The sequence below is a fragment of the Neodiprion fabricii genome, chromosome 2 (assembly GCF_021155785.1).
Source record: "Neodiprion fabricii isolate iyNeoFabr1 chromosome 2, iyNeoFabr1.1, whole genome shotgun sequence".
NCBI lineage: Eukaryota > Metazoa > Arthropoda > Insecta > Hymenoptera > Diprionidae > Neodiprion > Neodiprion fabricii.
The window spans coordinates 11,828,074-11,844,400 of NC_060240.1; the positions used below are offsets into that span (position 1 = coordinate 11,828,074).

Sequence of the window (16,327 nt, forward strand, 5' to 3'; positions counted from 1 at the left end):
CCTCGCAAAATTACGTCCGATCGGTGCTACAATTAATTGATTCCAGCACTTTTCAAAATCGCGAAAATTTTCGCCAAAAATAGAAAGGGGTTAGCCTTACTTTCTTTTTTAGGCAAAAAACTTTTGGTCTCAGATTCGATTTAAACGATCCTTATCCGACCATTTGGACCCTCAGGAACTCAGAAATCGCTGCGAAAAGAGCGTAGGACCAACAGGAGAGAAATGGCGAGCGAAAAAGCACCTGCTGAAAAATGTCGAAAATTCAGGTTCTGGTTTTTTGGCTGTAACTTTTGATGCGTTGATCGCAGCGTATTGGGACTGCGGCCAATCGATTTCTCTCGCAAAATTACGTCCGATCAGTGCTACAATTAATTGATTCCAGCACTTTTCAAAATCGCGAAAATTTTTGCCAAAAATGGAAAGGGGTTAGCCTTACTTTTTTTTCTGGCAAAAAACTTTTGGTCTCAGATTCGATTTAAACGATCCTTATCCGACTATTTGGACCCTCAGGAACTCAGAAATCGCTGCGAAAAGAGCGTAGGACCAACAGGAGAGAAATGGCGAGCGAAAAAGCACCTGTTGAAAAATGTCGAAAATTCAGGTTCTGGTTTTTTGGCTGTAACTTTTGATGCGTTGATCGCAGCGTATTGGGACTGCGCCCAATCGATTTCCCTCGCAAAATTACGTCCGATCGGTGCTACAATTAATTGATTCCAGCACTTTTCAAAATCGCGAAAATTTTCGCCAAAAATGGAAAGGGGTTAGCCTTACTTTTTTTTCTGGCAAAAAACTTATGGTCTCAGATTCGATTTAAACGATCCTTATCCGACTATTTGGACCCTCAGGAACTCAGAAATCGCTGCGAAAAGAGCGTAGGACCAACAGGAGAGAAATGGCGAGCGAAAAAGCACCTGCTGAAAAATGTCGAAAATTCAGGTTCTGGTTTTTTGGCTGTAACTTTTGATGCGTTGATCGCAGCGTATTGGGACTGCGGCCAATCGATTTCTCTCGCAAAATTACGTCCGATCAGTGCTACAATTAATTGATTCCAGCACTTTTCAAAATCGCGAAAATTTTCGCCAAAAATGGAAAGGGGTTAGCCCTACTTTTTTTTCTGGCAAAAAACTTTTGGTCTCAGATTCGATTTAAACGATCCTTATCCGACTATTTGGACCCTCAGGAACTCAGAAATCGCTGCGAAAAGAGCGTAGGACCAACAGGAGAGAAATGGCGAGCGAAAAAGCACCTGCTGAAAAATGTCGAAAATTCAGGTTCTGGTTTTTTGGCTGTAACTTTTGATGCGTTGATCGCAGCGTATTGGGACTGCGCCCAATCGATTTCCCTCGCAAAATTACGTCCGATCGGTGCTACAATTAATTGATTCCAGCACTTTTCAAAATCGCGAAAATTTTCGCCAAAAATAGAAAGGGGCCTTACTTTTTTTTTTGGCAAAAAACTTTTGGTCTCAGATTCGATTTAAACGATCCTTATCCGACCATTTGGACCCTCAGGAACTCAGAAATCGCTGCGAAAAGAGCGTAGGACCAACAGGAGAGAAATGGCGAGCGAAAAAGCACCTGCTGAAAAATGTCGAAAATTCAGGTTCTGGTTTTTTGGCTGTAACTTTTGATGCGTTGATCGCAGCGTATTGGGACTGCGGCCAATCGATTTCTCTCGCAAAATTACGTCCGATCAGTGCTACATTTAATTGATTCCAGCACTTTTCAAAATCGCGAAAATTTTCGCCAAAAATGGAAAGGGGTTAGCCTTACTTTTTTTTCTGGCAAAAGACTTTTGGTCTCAGATTCGATTTAAACGATCCTTATCCGACTATTTGGACCCTCAGGAACTCAGAAATCGCTGCGAAAAGAGCGTAGGACCAACAGGAGAGAAATGGCGAGCGAAAAAGCACCTGCTGAAAAATGTCGAAAATTCAGGTTCTGGTTTTTTGGCTGTAACTTTTGATGCGTTGATCGCAGCGTATTGGGACTGCGGCCAATCGATTTCTCTCGCAAAATTACGTCCGATCAGTGCTACAATTAATTGATTCCAGCACTTTTCAAAATCGCGAAAATTTTTGCCAAAAATGGAAAGGGGTTAGCCTTACTTTTTTTTCTGGCAAAAAACTTTTGGTCTCAGATTCGATTTAAACGATCCTTATCCGACTATTTGGACCCTCAGGAACTCAGAAATCGCTGCGAAAAGAGCGTAGGACCAACAGGAGAGAAATGGCGAGCGAAAAAGCACCTGTTGAAAAATGTCGAAAATTCAGGTTCTGGTTTTTTGGCTGTAACTTTTGATGCGTTGATCGCAGCGTATTGGGACTGCGGCCAATCGATTTCCCTCGCAAAATTACGTCCGATCGGTGCTACAATTAATTGATTCCAGCACTTTTCAAAATCGCGAAAATTTTCGCCAAAAATAGAAAGGGGTTAGCCTTACTTTCTTTTTTAGGCAAAAAACTTTTGGTCTCAGATTCGATTTAAACGATCCTTATCCGACCATTTGGACCCTCAGGAACTCAGAAATCGCTGCGAAAAGAGCGTAGGACCAACAGGAGAGAAATGGCGAGCGAAAAAGCACCTGCTGAAAAATGTCGAAAATTCAGGTTCTGGTTTTTTGGCTGTAACTTTTGATGCGTTGATCGCAGCGTATTGGGACTGCGGCCAATCGATTTCTCTCGCAAAATTACGTCCGATCAGTGCTACAATTAATTGATTCCAGCACTTTTCAAAATCGCGAAAATTTTTGCCAAAAATGGAAAGGGGTTAGCCTTACTTTTTTTTCTGGCAAAAAACTTTTGGTCTCAGATTCGATTTAAACGATCCTTATCCGACTATTTGGACCCTCAGGAACTCAGAAATCGCTGCGAAAAGAGCGTAGGACCAACAGGAGAGAAATGGCGAGCGAAAAAGCACCTGTTGAAAAATGTCGAAAATTCAGGTTCTGGTTTTTTGGCTGTAACTTTTGATGCGTTGATCGCAGCGTATTGGGACTGCGCCCAATCGATTTCCCTCGCAAAATTACGTCCGATCGGTGCTACAATTAATTGATTCCAGCACTTTTCAAAATCGCGAAAATTTTCGCCAAAAATGGAAAGGGGTTAGCCTTACTTTTTTTTCTGGCAAAAAACTTATGGTCTCAGATTCGATTTAAACGATCCTTATCCGACTATTTGGACCCTCAGGAACTCAGAAATCGCTGCGAAAAGAGCGTAGGACCAACAGGAGAGAAATGGCGAGCGAAAAAGCACCTGCTGAAAAATGTCGAAAATTCAGGTTCTGGTTTTTTGGCTGTAACTTTTGATGCGTTGATCGCAGCGTATTGGGACTGCGGCCAATCGATTTCTCTCGCAAAATTACGTCCGATCAGTGCTACAATTAATTGATTCCAGCACTTTTCAAAATCGCGAAAATTTTCGCCAAAAATGGAAAGGGGTTAGCCCTACTTTTTTTTCTGGCAAAAAACTTTTGGTCTCAGATTCGATTTAAACGATCCTTATCCGACTATTTGGACCCTCAGGAACTCAGAAATCGCTGCGAAAAGAGCGTAGGACCAACAGGAGAGAAATGGCGAGCGAAAAAGCACCTGCTGAAAAATGTCGAAAATTCAGGTTCTGGTTTTTTGGCTGTAACTTTTGATGCGTTGATCGCAGCGTATTGGGACTGCGCCCAATCGATTTCCCTCGCAAAATTACGTCCGATCGGTGCTACAATTAATTGATTCCAGCACTTTTCAAAATCGCGAAAATTTTCGCCAAAAATAGAAAGGGGCCTTACTTTTTTTTTTGGCAAAAAACTTTTGGTTTCAGATTCGATTTAAACGATCCTTATCCGACCATTCTGACCCTCAGGAACTCAGAAATCGCTGCGAAAAGAGCGTAGGACCAACAGGAGAGAAATGGCGAGCGAAAAAGCACCTGCTGAAAAATGTCGAAAACACAGGTTCTCGTTTTTCGGCTGTAACTTTTGATGCGTTGATCGCAGCGTATTGGGACTGCGTCCAATCGATTTCCCTCGCACAATTGCGTCGATATAGACGTCATCAAGACGATAACGACATTAATGTTAGTTTTTCATGTTCTATCCGTCGTGTCGGCTCGATACTCATAGTGGCGTACGTTTGGAACGAATAATCTCAAGTTACAGAAGTAACATCCATTTTCCACACACAGGCGGTTGACATTCGCATATGATGCATTATGTATGAAGAATCTTGTGGTGTGACCTTTGTAAAGACAAAACTAACGAGGATGAATTTTTGAGCGGTTATCTTGCACATTCATTCAGAATTCAGAGGAGCCTACTATATAGGCAATAAACGTATTAAGAGTTTCCAATCAATTCAGACACTCCTCATCTTGTTTCAAGCCCATCAGGAACATAACATGATCATTCTTAACCCTTACTTGCTACACACATGTAGAATCACGTACTGTCCAGACTGAGGTGCTTTGCACCCCAGCGACGAAAATTGTTATAAAATATAAATTATTGAACATTTTTCTTTAAATTTTTTGTAGAACATATCGAAAGTTTATTTCAAAGGATCATGTATTTAATATAGTAAAAAATTAAATTTAAGTATACTGAAAAAATGCAATAAAAAAAAATATAATAATGGCCATTCTTACAAAAACAATTGAATTATAGTTATTTTTCAATACGAAGGGCCTCAATTGCAACTGAGCTGTTTAGGTACCTAAAATTAAAGGAAAACCAATCCTGGTGTGATTTATACCTCTAGCTGGCAAGTAAGGGTTAAGCAGACGATCAGATGAAAGGTCTGAATGTCCAGATAATTCACTATTTCATCATGTAGCGTATTCAAAATTACAATACACATAAAAGAGAGTGGCACGAAGTGCGCAGGACCGAATTCCCTAGTAAAGCAATTCAAATCTCTTCGTGATAAGAGTAGCACTATGTGACGATACTAATTATAAATAATATCAGACAATTCTTCTAAGATAAAATACTCGTATATATTTTCTTACGACAATCGTGATACATTATTAAACTTATGATCTTATCGTTAATATCGAGTGGATTACAAGAAATGATCGAATATTCGTATGAGTACTGTTAATGTTACAATTCAGGGTGAGAAGTCGCTAATCATTTCCTTAATGAGCGTAAAATATCAAAGTTATCATGTCGTGATAGTATGAAGTTCTTCTATTGAGTCTGCCAGTACTTTATACAACATATTTAGGTGAATACAAATTTAATATATTAACATGTACTATAATTGTCTTGTACTTACAGAGGTAAAATCATTTTCAACCAAGAAAACTCACTTTGAGGAGGATCGAAATAAAAGAAATAAAAACGTATATAAGATATAATAACATATATTATAGGTAACATGATATCGTATATAATAATTAATAAAATATAATGTTTAATAAAATTAATGTGTGTGTATAATATATTATCATTTTATAATTTTATCTTCATATATCTAATGGTATAACTTAATGTATATTTATCAATAACAATAATCATTCGAAAGACACTATATATATGTACACAATTCTATATTTATGTATTTATATATAAGTATGAATTAATATATGTTAATATGAGATTTCTTAAAACTATGTTCTGATTTTCTTTCCACCGTGTCCAATTAACGCGTATTTGTAGTTCTTCTTCAAATATTATCTATTTATTGGTGAAATAATTACTCCCAAGGTCATTCACGTCGCGACGGAAAAGCGACGTAAACGAGTTGCTATTTGAAAAAATATGTCACTTTTACCTCTTGATAAATTGTCGTATATCATAATTATTCACGACCATCGTCAGGTGTATCTGTGTATATATATATATATATATATATATATATATATATATATATATATATATATATATATATATTATAGGTAACATGATATTGTATATATATATATATATATATATATATGTATAGATTGAACCATGTTTAGTCAAAATCCGGTCAGTTTCGTAATTTGTTTATTTGATTAAAGAAACATGTTTTCGACGTTTCGGCCGGGCCCCGCCGACCATCTTCAGGCTATAATATATTATAAAAAAATGTTTAAGAGGACATTCTAATTTATATTACAGAAATTATGTTAGTAAGAATAGTTACTGTTTCGCGTTACAGTTAATTAAAACTAATCTAATATGTCACATGGTGAGGTGACGTTTTTGAGGTTATGTGTGAACTAATTTGCGGTTAAACATGGTTCAATCTATTTCCCTGGTCACGAATACATCGCATATATATATATATCAATCAACTTATGAATACATTAATCTTTCTCTTCATAAATATTAGATAAAAATACTACCAAGCCATATATTCGGCAGCTTGCGTTCACTTTATCACGAAATAGTAAAAGACGGACTTCACGTTTGCTTAATTATTTGTCCTCTTTTCTGTCAATAAATACGCGGCACAGTTACACTTCACAAATCCAGTTATGAAACAAAGATTGACTACTTTGGGAACATAGGAAATGTTCCATAAAAAATTGCCTGCTTACAATTTGAACAACTGGTAAAAGAACATATTTTCATTCATAATTGCAGGTGAATACAGAAATCGCAGTCTCAGATTACAACGAGCTCTGACGACCGTATCATACCAATATTTATATCTAATAAAACTTTTACTTACATAACTAACACTAACATAAAATCCTTTGTAAGCATATAGCTTGATATTTATTACACATACTATATCATAATTTCTATACTGATCGATATTATTATGCATTTTCAACTACATATCTGCACTCAATACGGAATAAAGATAGACAAAGTTTCCCAAATTATCAACATGTGTATGTCATTCCAACGATAAAATTCTATTATCATAATGATCTTCTGTGCTTTGAATTCTTTCAGTCAAACTTCGAAAACCTACGTACATTCGAAAATGTTTTTCATTATTTATTCTACTAATCGAGAAAAATATTGCATTTCCGTTAAATTTCGGTTTCGAACAGGTATGCCGGGTTTTAAGTCTTCGTGACATCACAATCCGTATCTTTAAACCGTCTCAGCTGTCTTTGTCATAGCCAGAAAATAATTACAAGAAACATTGTGCTGTTTTACATAATTAAGGCATCTATTCGTCTATTAGCGTGGTTTGTTATTGGGATCCTCAAGGGGATGCCCTGGTCTATTTCGACGCTGGCGTATATATCTCCAAATATCGAAGTCCACGTATCTCAAACGCAAAAAAGTGCTCAATAGCCCTATTCTATACACAATTCTGAACAATAATAATCCAATACATTTTCATTTGATACAGCAATAAAGAAACTGCATTGATTGTACGGATTTACCATTGCGATTTCATAGAATTCATTACATTTCTTTACATCGGTGTCAAGTGAAAATGTTTTGGCATATTTTTGTTCATAATTGCATATGCAATGCGGCTGTTAAACCCTTTTTTGTGTGTGAGAAATATGGATGTCGATATTTTGAGATATACATCAACGTCGAAGTCGACCAGGGCATCCCTTAAATCCAGAAAATGCGATCTGCGTTATCAACACAGTCTCGTATTGAATTACGAAAGTGTGTTTTGACACATATTTTACTGTAAATTTACTTTACGTCAAATGAAATTCCAACAGGTTACATGAAAATTTCTGAGCTTTGATATTTGGAAAATCCGTCCAACGGGATCAGCTGATTACACCTTTTGATGCCATGTTGCCCAGACCACGTCTGCAACATGGATCCCAATATATTTGTTCATACCACGTCCAGCGACTCATAAATACGCATATTCAGATGAATTTTACAGATCTTATTGTTAGTTGCTTTCTATTGCCTCTTGTGATTATTTCTTATCTGTTTTATACACTGCAGGTAAGATTATCAATCGTTTAAACCTCATTATACTCTAATATACGCAGAGTATTGCGGCACATAATCGAAGTATATCTAATATAATCGTACATGTTTTTACTTTTTTATACATACAACATTATACGATAAATATATATTTATATGTCTTTGTGTAATTTGACCAAAAAGAAATTTCATGCGAGTTGAATTATACTTTGAAAATTACAAAATTAGGCTCGTTTTTTGATAACAACGCTGTGGCTTTACTGTACCTATCAGACGTGAGATTACATTGACGTATTGCATTCAATCGTGGGTATCAAAAATTACGAAAAGTAGTGCATGAGTTGTCAGCGCGAATGAGAAAAAAAGAATTACCTGCAATCTGTAAATTCATAAAATCTGTAACTCGTATGAAATTTTTTTAGCCTGCTGTACCTAAGTTGCATTTCCATTAAATTGATGAGATCGTTTTTGTATGTTATGTCCCGGCCATATGTTTTTTCGTTATTCCTTTTGTTCCTCCTTTGAATTGAATTAGGATCCTCAAATTTAGAAGATGTCATCTGACGGCAGTAAACATACCACAGCAACGATAGCAGCCGGCGTGTGTAATTATAAAGCGGTTATTCACCGGATATTTTACGCTAAATAGATTCAATATCAGAAAATGAAGGGTCAACGGCTTGCACGAAGCGTTTTGTGCCCTGGTATTTGTTAAATTCGTCTAAAACCATCAATTGTTCACCGACTTCGACGCCATGTTGCTGTGACGATCTCCAAATTGAGAATCCCAATTAGTTATAATTCTTACTAAGGGGGAATTCAGGAAGATAGACGTCCTGTGGTATTCAAATTTGGCGGATCTGATTATTTCTACCGCTGTTAATTTTCTTTCACTTATTATCGTAACATATTATTACTCTATTTATAGTGCGGAATACTGCTATGCTAGATCAGAATTTTGATATTAGGATATAATTTTTCTTTCTTACTTTCCAAATGATTAAATTGAAGCTATAAATTGCACATCTAGCATAAAACTGTTGGAGAAACAGCAAAGTATTAGTGCTGCTATGAACTATGACCTTACGAATTATGTAACATTAAATTCATTTTGGTGATGTGTAAAATATCCTTGCCCAACCAACCAAAATTATATTACAATTGTTCATCTTTGTACTTTCAAGAAACAATTTTTTCGCTTAAGTCTGCAGCATCGTATAACAAAATAAAAAATTTTAGCGACCGTTTGAGTTGGACAGTTTTCGCATAATGTAACTGTGAGAAATTATTTTGTATAAAGATCCTGCTGATAGTAAAATTGATATTACAGTTAGGCATCTGTATCTTTTTCTCTTTCACTGATCTATTGTGTGGTGAACAGTTCTAGTAAAAAAAGTTGCCAGCAATTTTAGTTGAAACTCTCCGAAATTGAATATTACGGACTGATTTCACTAAAATTCTTCGATTCATTTTCAAAAGTTATAATTTACGAAACAAATTCAGAATTTCTCAGGGGATATTTCAGAGATTTTCACCGCATTTGCAAAAAAAAAAAAAAAAAATTGTGAAATAGAAGCCAAGTTGATGACTGCATACTGATAGTACAAATAAAGTTTTTTTTCGGAATGTGGTCAAATAGGCCTCAATATTTTAAAGCTCAGTTGATCTGATTACAGCTAAATTGCGATGATAAATTATTTGGTAGCACCAAAATCAAAGCTGCAACGTATAAATTGTTTGTGCAATCGATCAATTATCTTGGATATTGATATGCACATACGTTTTCAAAAAAACAGAGAATGAGCAAAGTATCCATTCAAAGCGCTACATCTTTACTTAAGATGATTGAATTGAATTGAAAAACAAGTTTTCGCGTTATTCATGTTAGACAAGCGAAAATCTGTGTGATGTTTAAATTTTAGGATTCCAGCCGATTTATTTTCACCGCATTGGTACTTAGGCATTGTATTCTAGTTGTTCATTATTCCGAATAGTAAAATAGTTCTGCATTCAACCAGTTAATATATCCTATGAGCTATGATAGTATTTTACAGGTATTATGCTGATCATATTGCTATTATTGTACAAATTGGGCCTAAGTAAAGTTGGTGATGACGATTATACTTTGTAGTGTACTCGAAAAAATGTCTCTTAAGATTATTTCTTATTACATAGAGTTCGTTACTACCATGTAATATTTTCTGACCTCGGATATTTCGTATCCGTTAGCCAGGTGCAGTGAAATTTGTATTAAATTAAACAGTTTTAAAATCTAAGGTTGTCATTGTTTACGTTATGTATCCGTGCACTTAACCGTCAGTTGAACCACGTTCAAAACTGACTGCACATTGACTCCCGAGTGTTTCTGGCATTTGAAACCTTTCGTGTAGAGTCATATAAACGCTTTGCACATATATCGACGTTATTTTAAACAGCTTACATCTTGATTATCGAGAAATGACAGATGAAGTTGGAGTAAGTACAATTGTCATAATTTGAAAAACAATCAAATGTACATGTACACTTACAAATGTAAGTCGTTGGTGACCATCAGTAGTAAAACCTTTGTGTATGTGACAATCAATGATATCCAAACACTGTTTATTAACAGGATATCAACGGATGTTTTCGATATTAGTGATTTACAATAACACAGTATGCCTTCCAGAGAGCTTCGCTCCAAATAATCATCTTACTTGTTTGACTAACAAGGAGAATATCAGACCTCCTCAAACTTCTAGGGTCGTCTCCTTAGGCTAAAACATGAAGTTTGAGTTTGCATAGTTTGGTCTGATGGACCTCTTTTCAATTTGGTTACAAATGATTATATCAGCAACTTGGTGAGTGAAATATCGTAACAAGCGAAATGTGTTACGTATTTTTGACTTGAATATTAATTTTAATTTACATCTCATCAAGTTTCAATAATAAGATGAAGAAAAAAAAATTTCAACAATAGGATTTGATATCTCCAAATGGGATAGAATACATTATTTCAGAGGATTAATGAGGTAACTTGGAATGCTCAATGATCAGATCTATTGTAAATTGAGCAAAGAAAGGTCCATCAAATGAAACCCAACAGGAGCGCAATATTTTTAGCCAAAGAAACATTCGTAGAAGTTTCGGTAGAATCTACGATTCGGAGAGGCTTGATACTTTCCTTATAAAATAGAGTTCTTGCAACAAATCAACAATATTACCTTATCTCAATTCACAATTATTTGCATTCGTTTAATGTAACAGAACTAGAATGAAGGGATTTGACGTTTCTGAAATACTTTTCTCGTGATGTTAAGTTATTTTTCCTGATCAGAAAGTAAAATTGAGGGATCCAACTTGTAATTTTCGCATATTGTAATGCAAGACCTGCTGCCTCCACTCGACTAATCCTGCTCTGAAGAGCGTTGGACGGGAAAATTTCAAGAAACAGAAAATTTCACAGAGCTGTATTAGGCAGTAATAAAAACTAATTTTTTCTATTGATGCGTTGCGGAAACAACGTTCGTGCCAGTGGAACAATGTGAAACGGATAACACATTTGAATTGCAAAAAAATGTATGACGCGCTATTATGGGGGGGGGGGGGGGGGGGGGGGTATCATTGAACGAACCACTGTTACATGAGCGGGAATCGTCCAAAACAACGAATGTATTTGTTGAATAGCCCCAAAGCAAATGGAACAATTATGAAGTTTTCGCTGTAATTTACGTTTCTCAACAAGGAAAATCGTGTAATCCATCATATTAATAATATATGTTACACAACATAGTTTACAGACTGTTTGCATAATTTGAAAAATGAGTTATGAGTTATTCTCTGAAGAAAACTTTGGTATACAATACATTTTGTTTATAACCATGTTTTAAGAGGGTTCTTAACCCAAGAGCGTTTTATAACGTTCACGAGTTTTAAAATTGTATGGGTTCAGGAGTAAGGGGAAGGAAAAAATTGAGCAAATCAGAGTTAGAATTATGCAATTTCAGCTTAAATTAAAAAAAAAAAAATTATTTCGTAACATTAAAATCTGTGGCTGCTATGGCCACTAAAGTCATGGTATGCAAAAAGCTGCGTTGAAAATGGTAACCATGTTTTAAGCCAAACGAAGTATCTGACTAACGAAAACCAAAGATCGTTTAAAAGGCTAAGGTACCCTCTATCCTCCTATATATGGAACCGATTATCAATGAAGTTAACTTTAGTAGAGTTATGATTTTTTTTTTTTTGGTGCTAAGTCATATTTTCTAGACTTCAGCAGTGTCTTCAGCTGTATATGTTGAACAGACATACGGATATTAAATTCGATCCATAGGAGGTTAGTATTCCTTAATCATATGAAAGTCGTGTATAAATTTCAAAGTGATCGGATGAGCGGTTTTGATGGAATCGTGATGAGTTATCGAAAATGTGGTTTCGAGTGGCAAAACAATCGCGTTACGGCGAAGCGGGACTGGAAATTTATGCTCATAATTTGTTTAATTTCGCGAATTTCGGCTTCGTCGATCAATGAAAATAAAGATAATGGACCGGACTACAATAATATGCAGAAAACGAAACATCGATGAAAAATTATTTTTGAGACTTAGGAACCCCATAAGTTACAAAATGTTGTCATTGAAAGATATGTTTAATAAGAGGAACAAGGCAAGCTTAACACATGGTTGTAAACAAAACACCAGCGAAAACATGCAGGTGATGTCTTATCCTGAGAAAAAATTGAAAAAAAAAAAACCGAAAATAAAACATTTATTTAAATGATATGAAAATAATTCTGAAGAAATGTGTTAAAATGTTGCTCAAACTCTAATTTTGTACATTTTCGGGTGAATCACATCAAGTTTTGTGGCCAAGGTAACTATGCTGCCGACGTTTGGAGCTTATGCAAATAGTCTTACAGCTGTCAAACAGTAACAGCTACCAAAGTTGGACTATATAACGACCTATAAGACGCAACCTTACGAAATTTTAACAATTTTTTTTAACTAACTTGTCTGGCAGTATAGATCGGTGTATAAAATTAATTTTTCAATTTTTTTCGTTTTTATTTTTATTAATTTTTTTATTTTTCCCGTCCCTTAGAACCTGAATAATTTAGACAAAATATCACAATTTGCTATTTTTTATTTAATCAGACTAATCCAATTCATTTTCTTCAATTAATAATGCTTCCAAAATCCAAAGTGATAGTATCTGATCTCTGTAGTACACCATTTCCTGAACGATATTTTTAAGTGAACCAGGAGTGGCCAGCTTCCGCACTGAGCGCTACTACTCCATAATTGCCTATTCCTGAACACTTTATTCTTGTAACGAAGTTATCACAAAGGGACCCCATTACAGTTTGCCAAATGCTAAGTTCTTGTCCAATGCACTTATTTCAATTTTCCAAAGCCTTTGTTCTTTATATTTCAGCAATACAATACCGAGCAAAACCGGGCAGAATCGAGCATCGCTTAATTACAATTTGTTATTACATTACATTTCAATTACAAATTATATGTGGAATTTGCAATTAGTACGAAATAAACAACAGATTACATCTGCATCTTATAATTAGAAAAAAAATACAAATCACATATTTTACAAATGCAATTTCTATTTTGCTTCCGTTTCAATTACAAGTTACACTTGTAATTTATGATTGGCCAATTAAAATTTCGCTTTCAGTGATGTCAACAGAAATAATCATTCCACGACGTAACTGAATCACAGATAAAAACGCGCAAGGCCTAAGAATACCAGACCTTGGTTCAATAAAAAATTTGCGTTGATTCAGCTGCAAATAGTACTACACCATTTAACTGTACAGTGAATATTTGTCTAGTACTTTGTGCGATTCAAGTGTCAGGAACAAAGAGTTAACAGTACTTATTGTTAGTCAACCATCTTGTCTTACATCGACTAGAACGCATATTTCCTCACACACACACATATATATATAATAATATATATATATATATATATATATATATATATATATATATATATGTATATATATATATATATACATATATACACATATATACATATATATTGTAAAAGTTTGTTAGAGAATTTTTTCAAGACCAGCTGTATAGATTTTGATCCATATTTTTTTGATATCAATTAATTCGATATCATTTATTTTATACCTACACGCGATCGTGTGAAAATAGTAGCAGTGATTCTGCTAGGCTAAAATTTAATCGAATTAGGTCTAACTATGTACAAATTAAATGGTGAAACTGAAAAAGCCGTTTCAGTAAAAGCGATGCGAGAGGACCAGCCTCGAGACGACTACAATCCGTCATGGGATTAATAAAACTTGGTTCACATATATAAAACGGTGTGATATTTTCTGATGAAAATCGAGAATTGACTTCACCACCTGTTAAAATAATATAAATAGAATACTTTTCTGTAATTGCTCTGTACCTGACAGTATAATGTCTTTAAGTCAATATATAGAGTTAGTCTTTGGAAGGAAGTTCAGTCATGCCGAACCTAACATTGGCAAACTTTGGGGTCAATAAGACATGTCTGGAGACCAGTTATTCGTGGCAAGTAAGTGTAAACCTAATCGCCAAAGCGGCTACAAGCCTTTTTCCACTTGCACTGTGTGCACCAGAGCTCACGATGATCCATTCCGTACACCTTGCGGCATTTTTTCGTCTCTCCGCGCATCCGGCGAGGAGAAGCTGGCATTTTATTAGACACGGCCAAAAGTCCGTTGTTCGGCATGTAAGAGGGCAGAGTCCTTGGCGATAACTTTATGTGCTTTATAGGAGAACTCTGTAAGCAAAACACCAAATATATTGTACACTGTCGTTTTTTCAATGGTAAATATTTTACAATTCGCCTATACAAATTTCGTGGTGGAAAAATTTTTCGAAGTACTTTTTCATATGTAAATGGATGTATAAAAAAATTTGGAAAACATCTTAGAAGCTTCGAATTCCAACACTTTAAGAAATTTTATACAAAGATTTCAAAGTTTCAGTAAAGAAATTGGAATTACAATTCGGAATTCATTAAATTATGCATTTCAATTATAATCAGCAGAAGATCAAATACAAATTATATTATATGTTGTTATTTGTAATTGAATAATTACAATTTCACCCATCACTGATCACAAGTAATCAGAATTCAAAAGAATTTTTCAGAGTTTGTCAAAGCTTTTTGAATCTTACAGTGTTTTGTTCAAAAACATTTAAAAATGCTTTTTCATGAGAGAAGCATTTTGAGAATTATTATGTACGAACATTGCTGCCTTACTCATAATATTTCAACAATTTTTCAAGGATAATTACCGGAGAAGGAGTAACATTGAACGTGTTGCTCCTGTCTTTGATAGGCATTGTAGTGTTTTCAACTGGGACTGCCTCTAGACGCAATTGTTTTTGATACTCTGGATCTTCATGGGGAGGACGTGCCATGTCCCGATGTGACATGGTAGGTGGAGAGCTTGTGTGGCATCCGAGGGCGACTTCTGTGTAGTAAAATTCTTCCTCGTGATTCGACATATCATCATCTTCATTGTCGTCTCCATTTTGCTTTTCCTTGGGGCTAAGAAAAAGAAAAAAACTTTCAGTACTTTCAAGATCTTTATTCAATAAAATACAAGAAAATCGGCTAATAGACTGATCTAAGAGTATACCAATTCTATAATTTGTACATAAAGAAAATTTTTTCCCGAACATGCACAGAAAGTCAATCTCGGGTTTGAACGTATTTTTCGAATCTTTAATACTTTCCAAACAAATTTTAATAGTTTCAGACTTCGCCGATGTCCACGGTATAATATGGGAGCTGAAATTCTGGCGCCAAATCAAAATGAATGCTAATGGTTACGGTTTTAGTTTTACATCGGTTCGAAAATCATTCTCAGCACCCGTTATTATTCGAGTACTATTTCACGCCAAACAAAATGACAGTAAGAATTATTAAAATATGATGTTAGCGTTTCGAAGTCCTAAAAACTGAGAATTCGAGTCGCGAAATTCATTTGCTACGTAAGCGGTTGGAAAACAGCTCACGATATTTCTCAACAGAATGGACGGTAAGCTGCTGCTCCGCTAGATGGTAACTGTATGCCGATCTGTCGCTACAAGTCTTTTTCGCAGAGAAAGTAATCCTTCGAGTAATCGATACCCGTTTGAATTGCAAAATTGTAGACGATGAATACTTGACATTAAATTTATGCTCAGTTACAAAACGTTATTCAAGATAAATTTATCTAATACTAAAATTGTGAATAAGAAATATGTAGACTCACCCTAGATGTAGTTTTCGTACGTGTTCCTCGATGGCAGCACAGGTCGTTTGGATATCAAGACATCCCGGCCAGGTGCATTGGAAGACCATGCGATGCGCCTGCAATAAAAGACACGTTGAAGTTAACCAGTTATACCTAATTAGTTCGATAAGGTAGGCTAATCACGTAAACTATTTATTGGTTTGCTTTACTGGCGTTCGCATGGGGCATTAAGTGATTGATTCAAGTG

The 16,327-nt window shown here is 35.3% G+C and overlaps 1 protein-coding gene across 2 annotated transcripts in view; it reads right to left on the reverse strand.

Moving 5' to 3' along the window:
* Positions 1 to 13,861: 13,861 nt before the first annotated feature.
* Positions 13,862 to 16,327, reverse strand: part of LOC124176501 (zinc finger protein 395) — an 82,944-nt gene continuing 80,478 nt past the window's right edge. Inside the window, exons 5-7 of one of the 2 annotated variants that reach the window (XM_046557875.1) lie at positions 16,099 to 16,196; positions 15,134 to 15,389; positions 13,862 to 14,612 (exon numbers count right to left, since the gene is read on the reverse strand). In XM_046557875.1, the coding sequence (XP_046413831.1) occupies positions 14,397 to 14,612; positions 15,134 to 15,389; positions 16,099 to 16,196 (570 nt within the window). In that variant the 3' untranslated portion in view covers positions 13,862 to 14,396. The remainder of the gene's footprint in view (positions 14,613 to 15,133; positions 15,390 to 16,098; positions 16,197 to 16,327) is intronic. The other variant, XM_046557877.1, reaches the window with a different exon arrangement.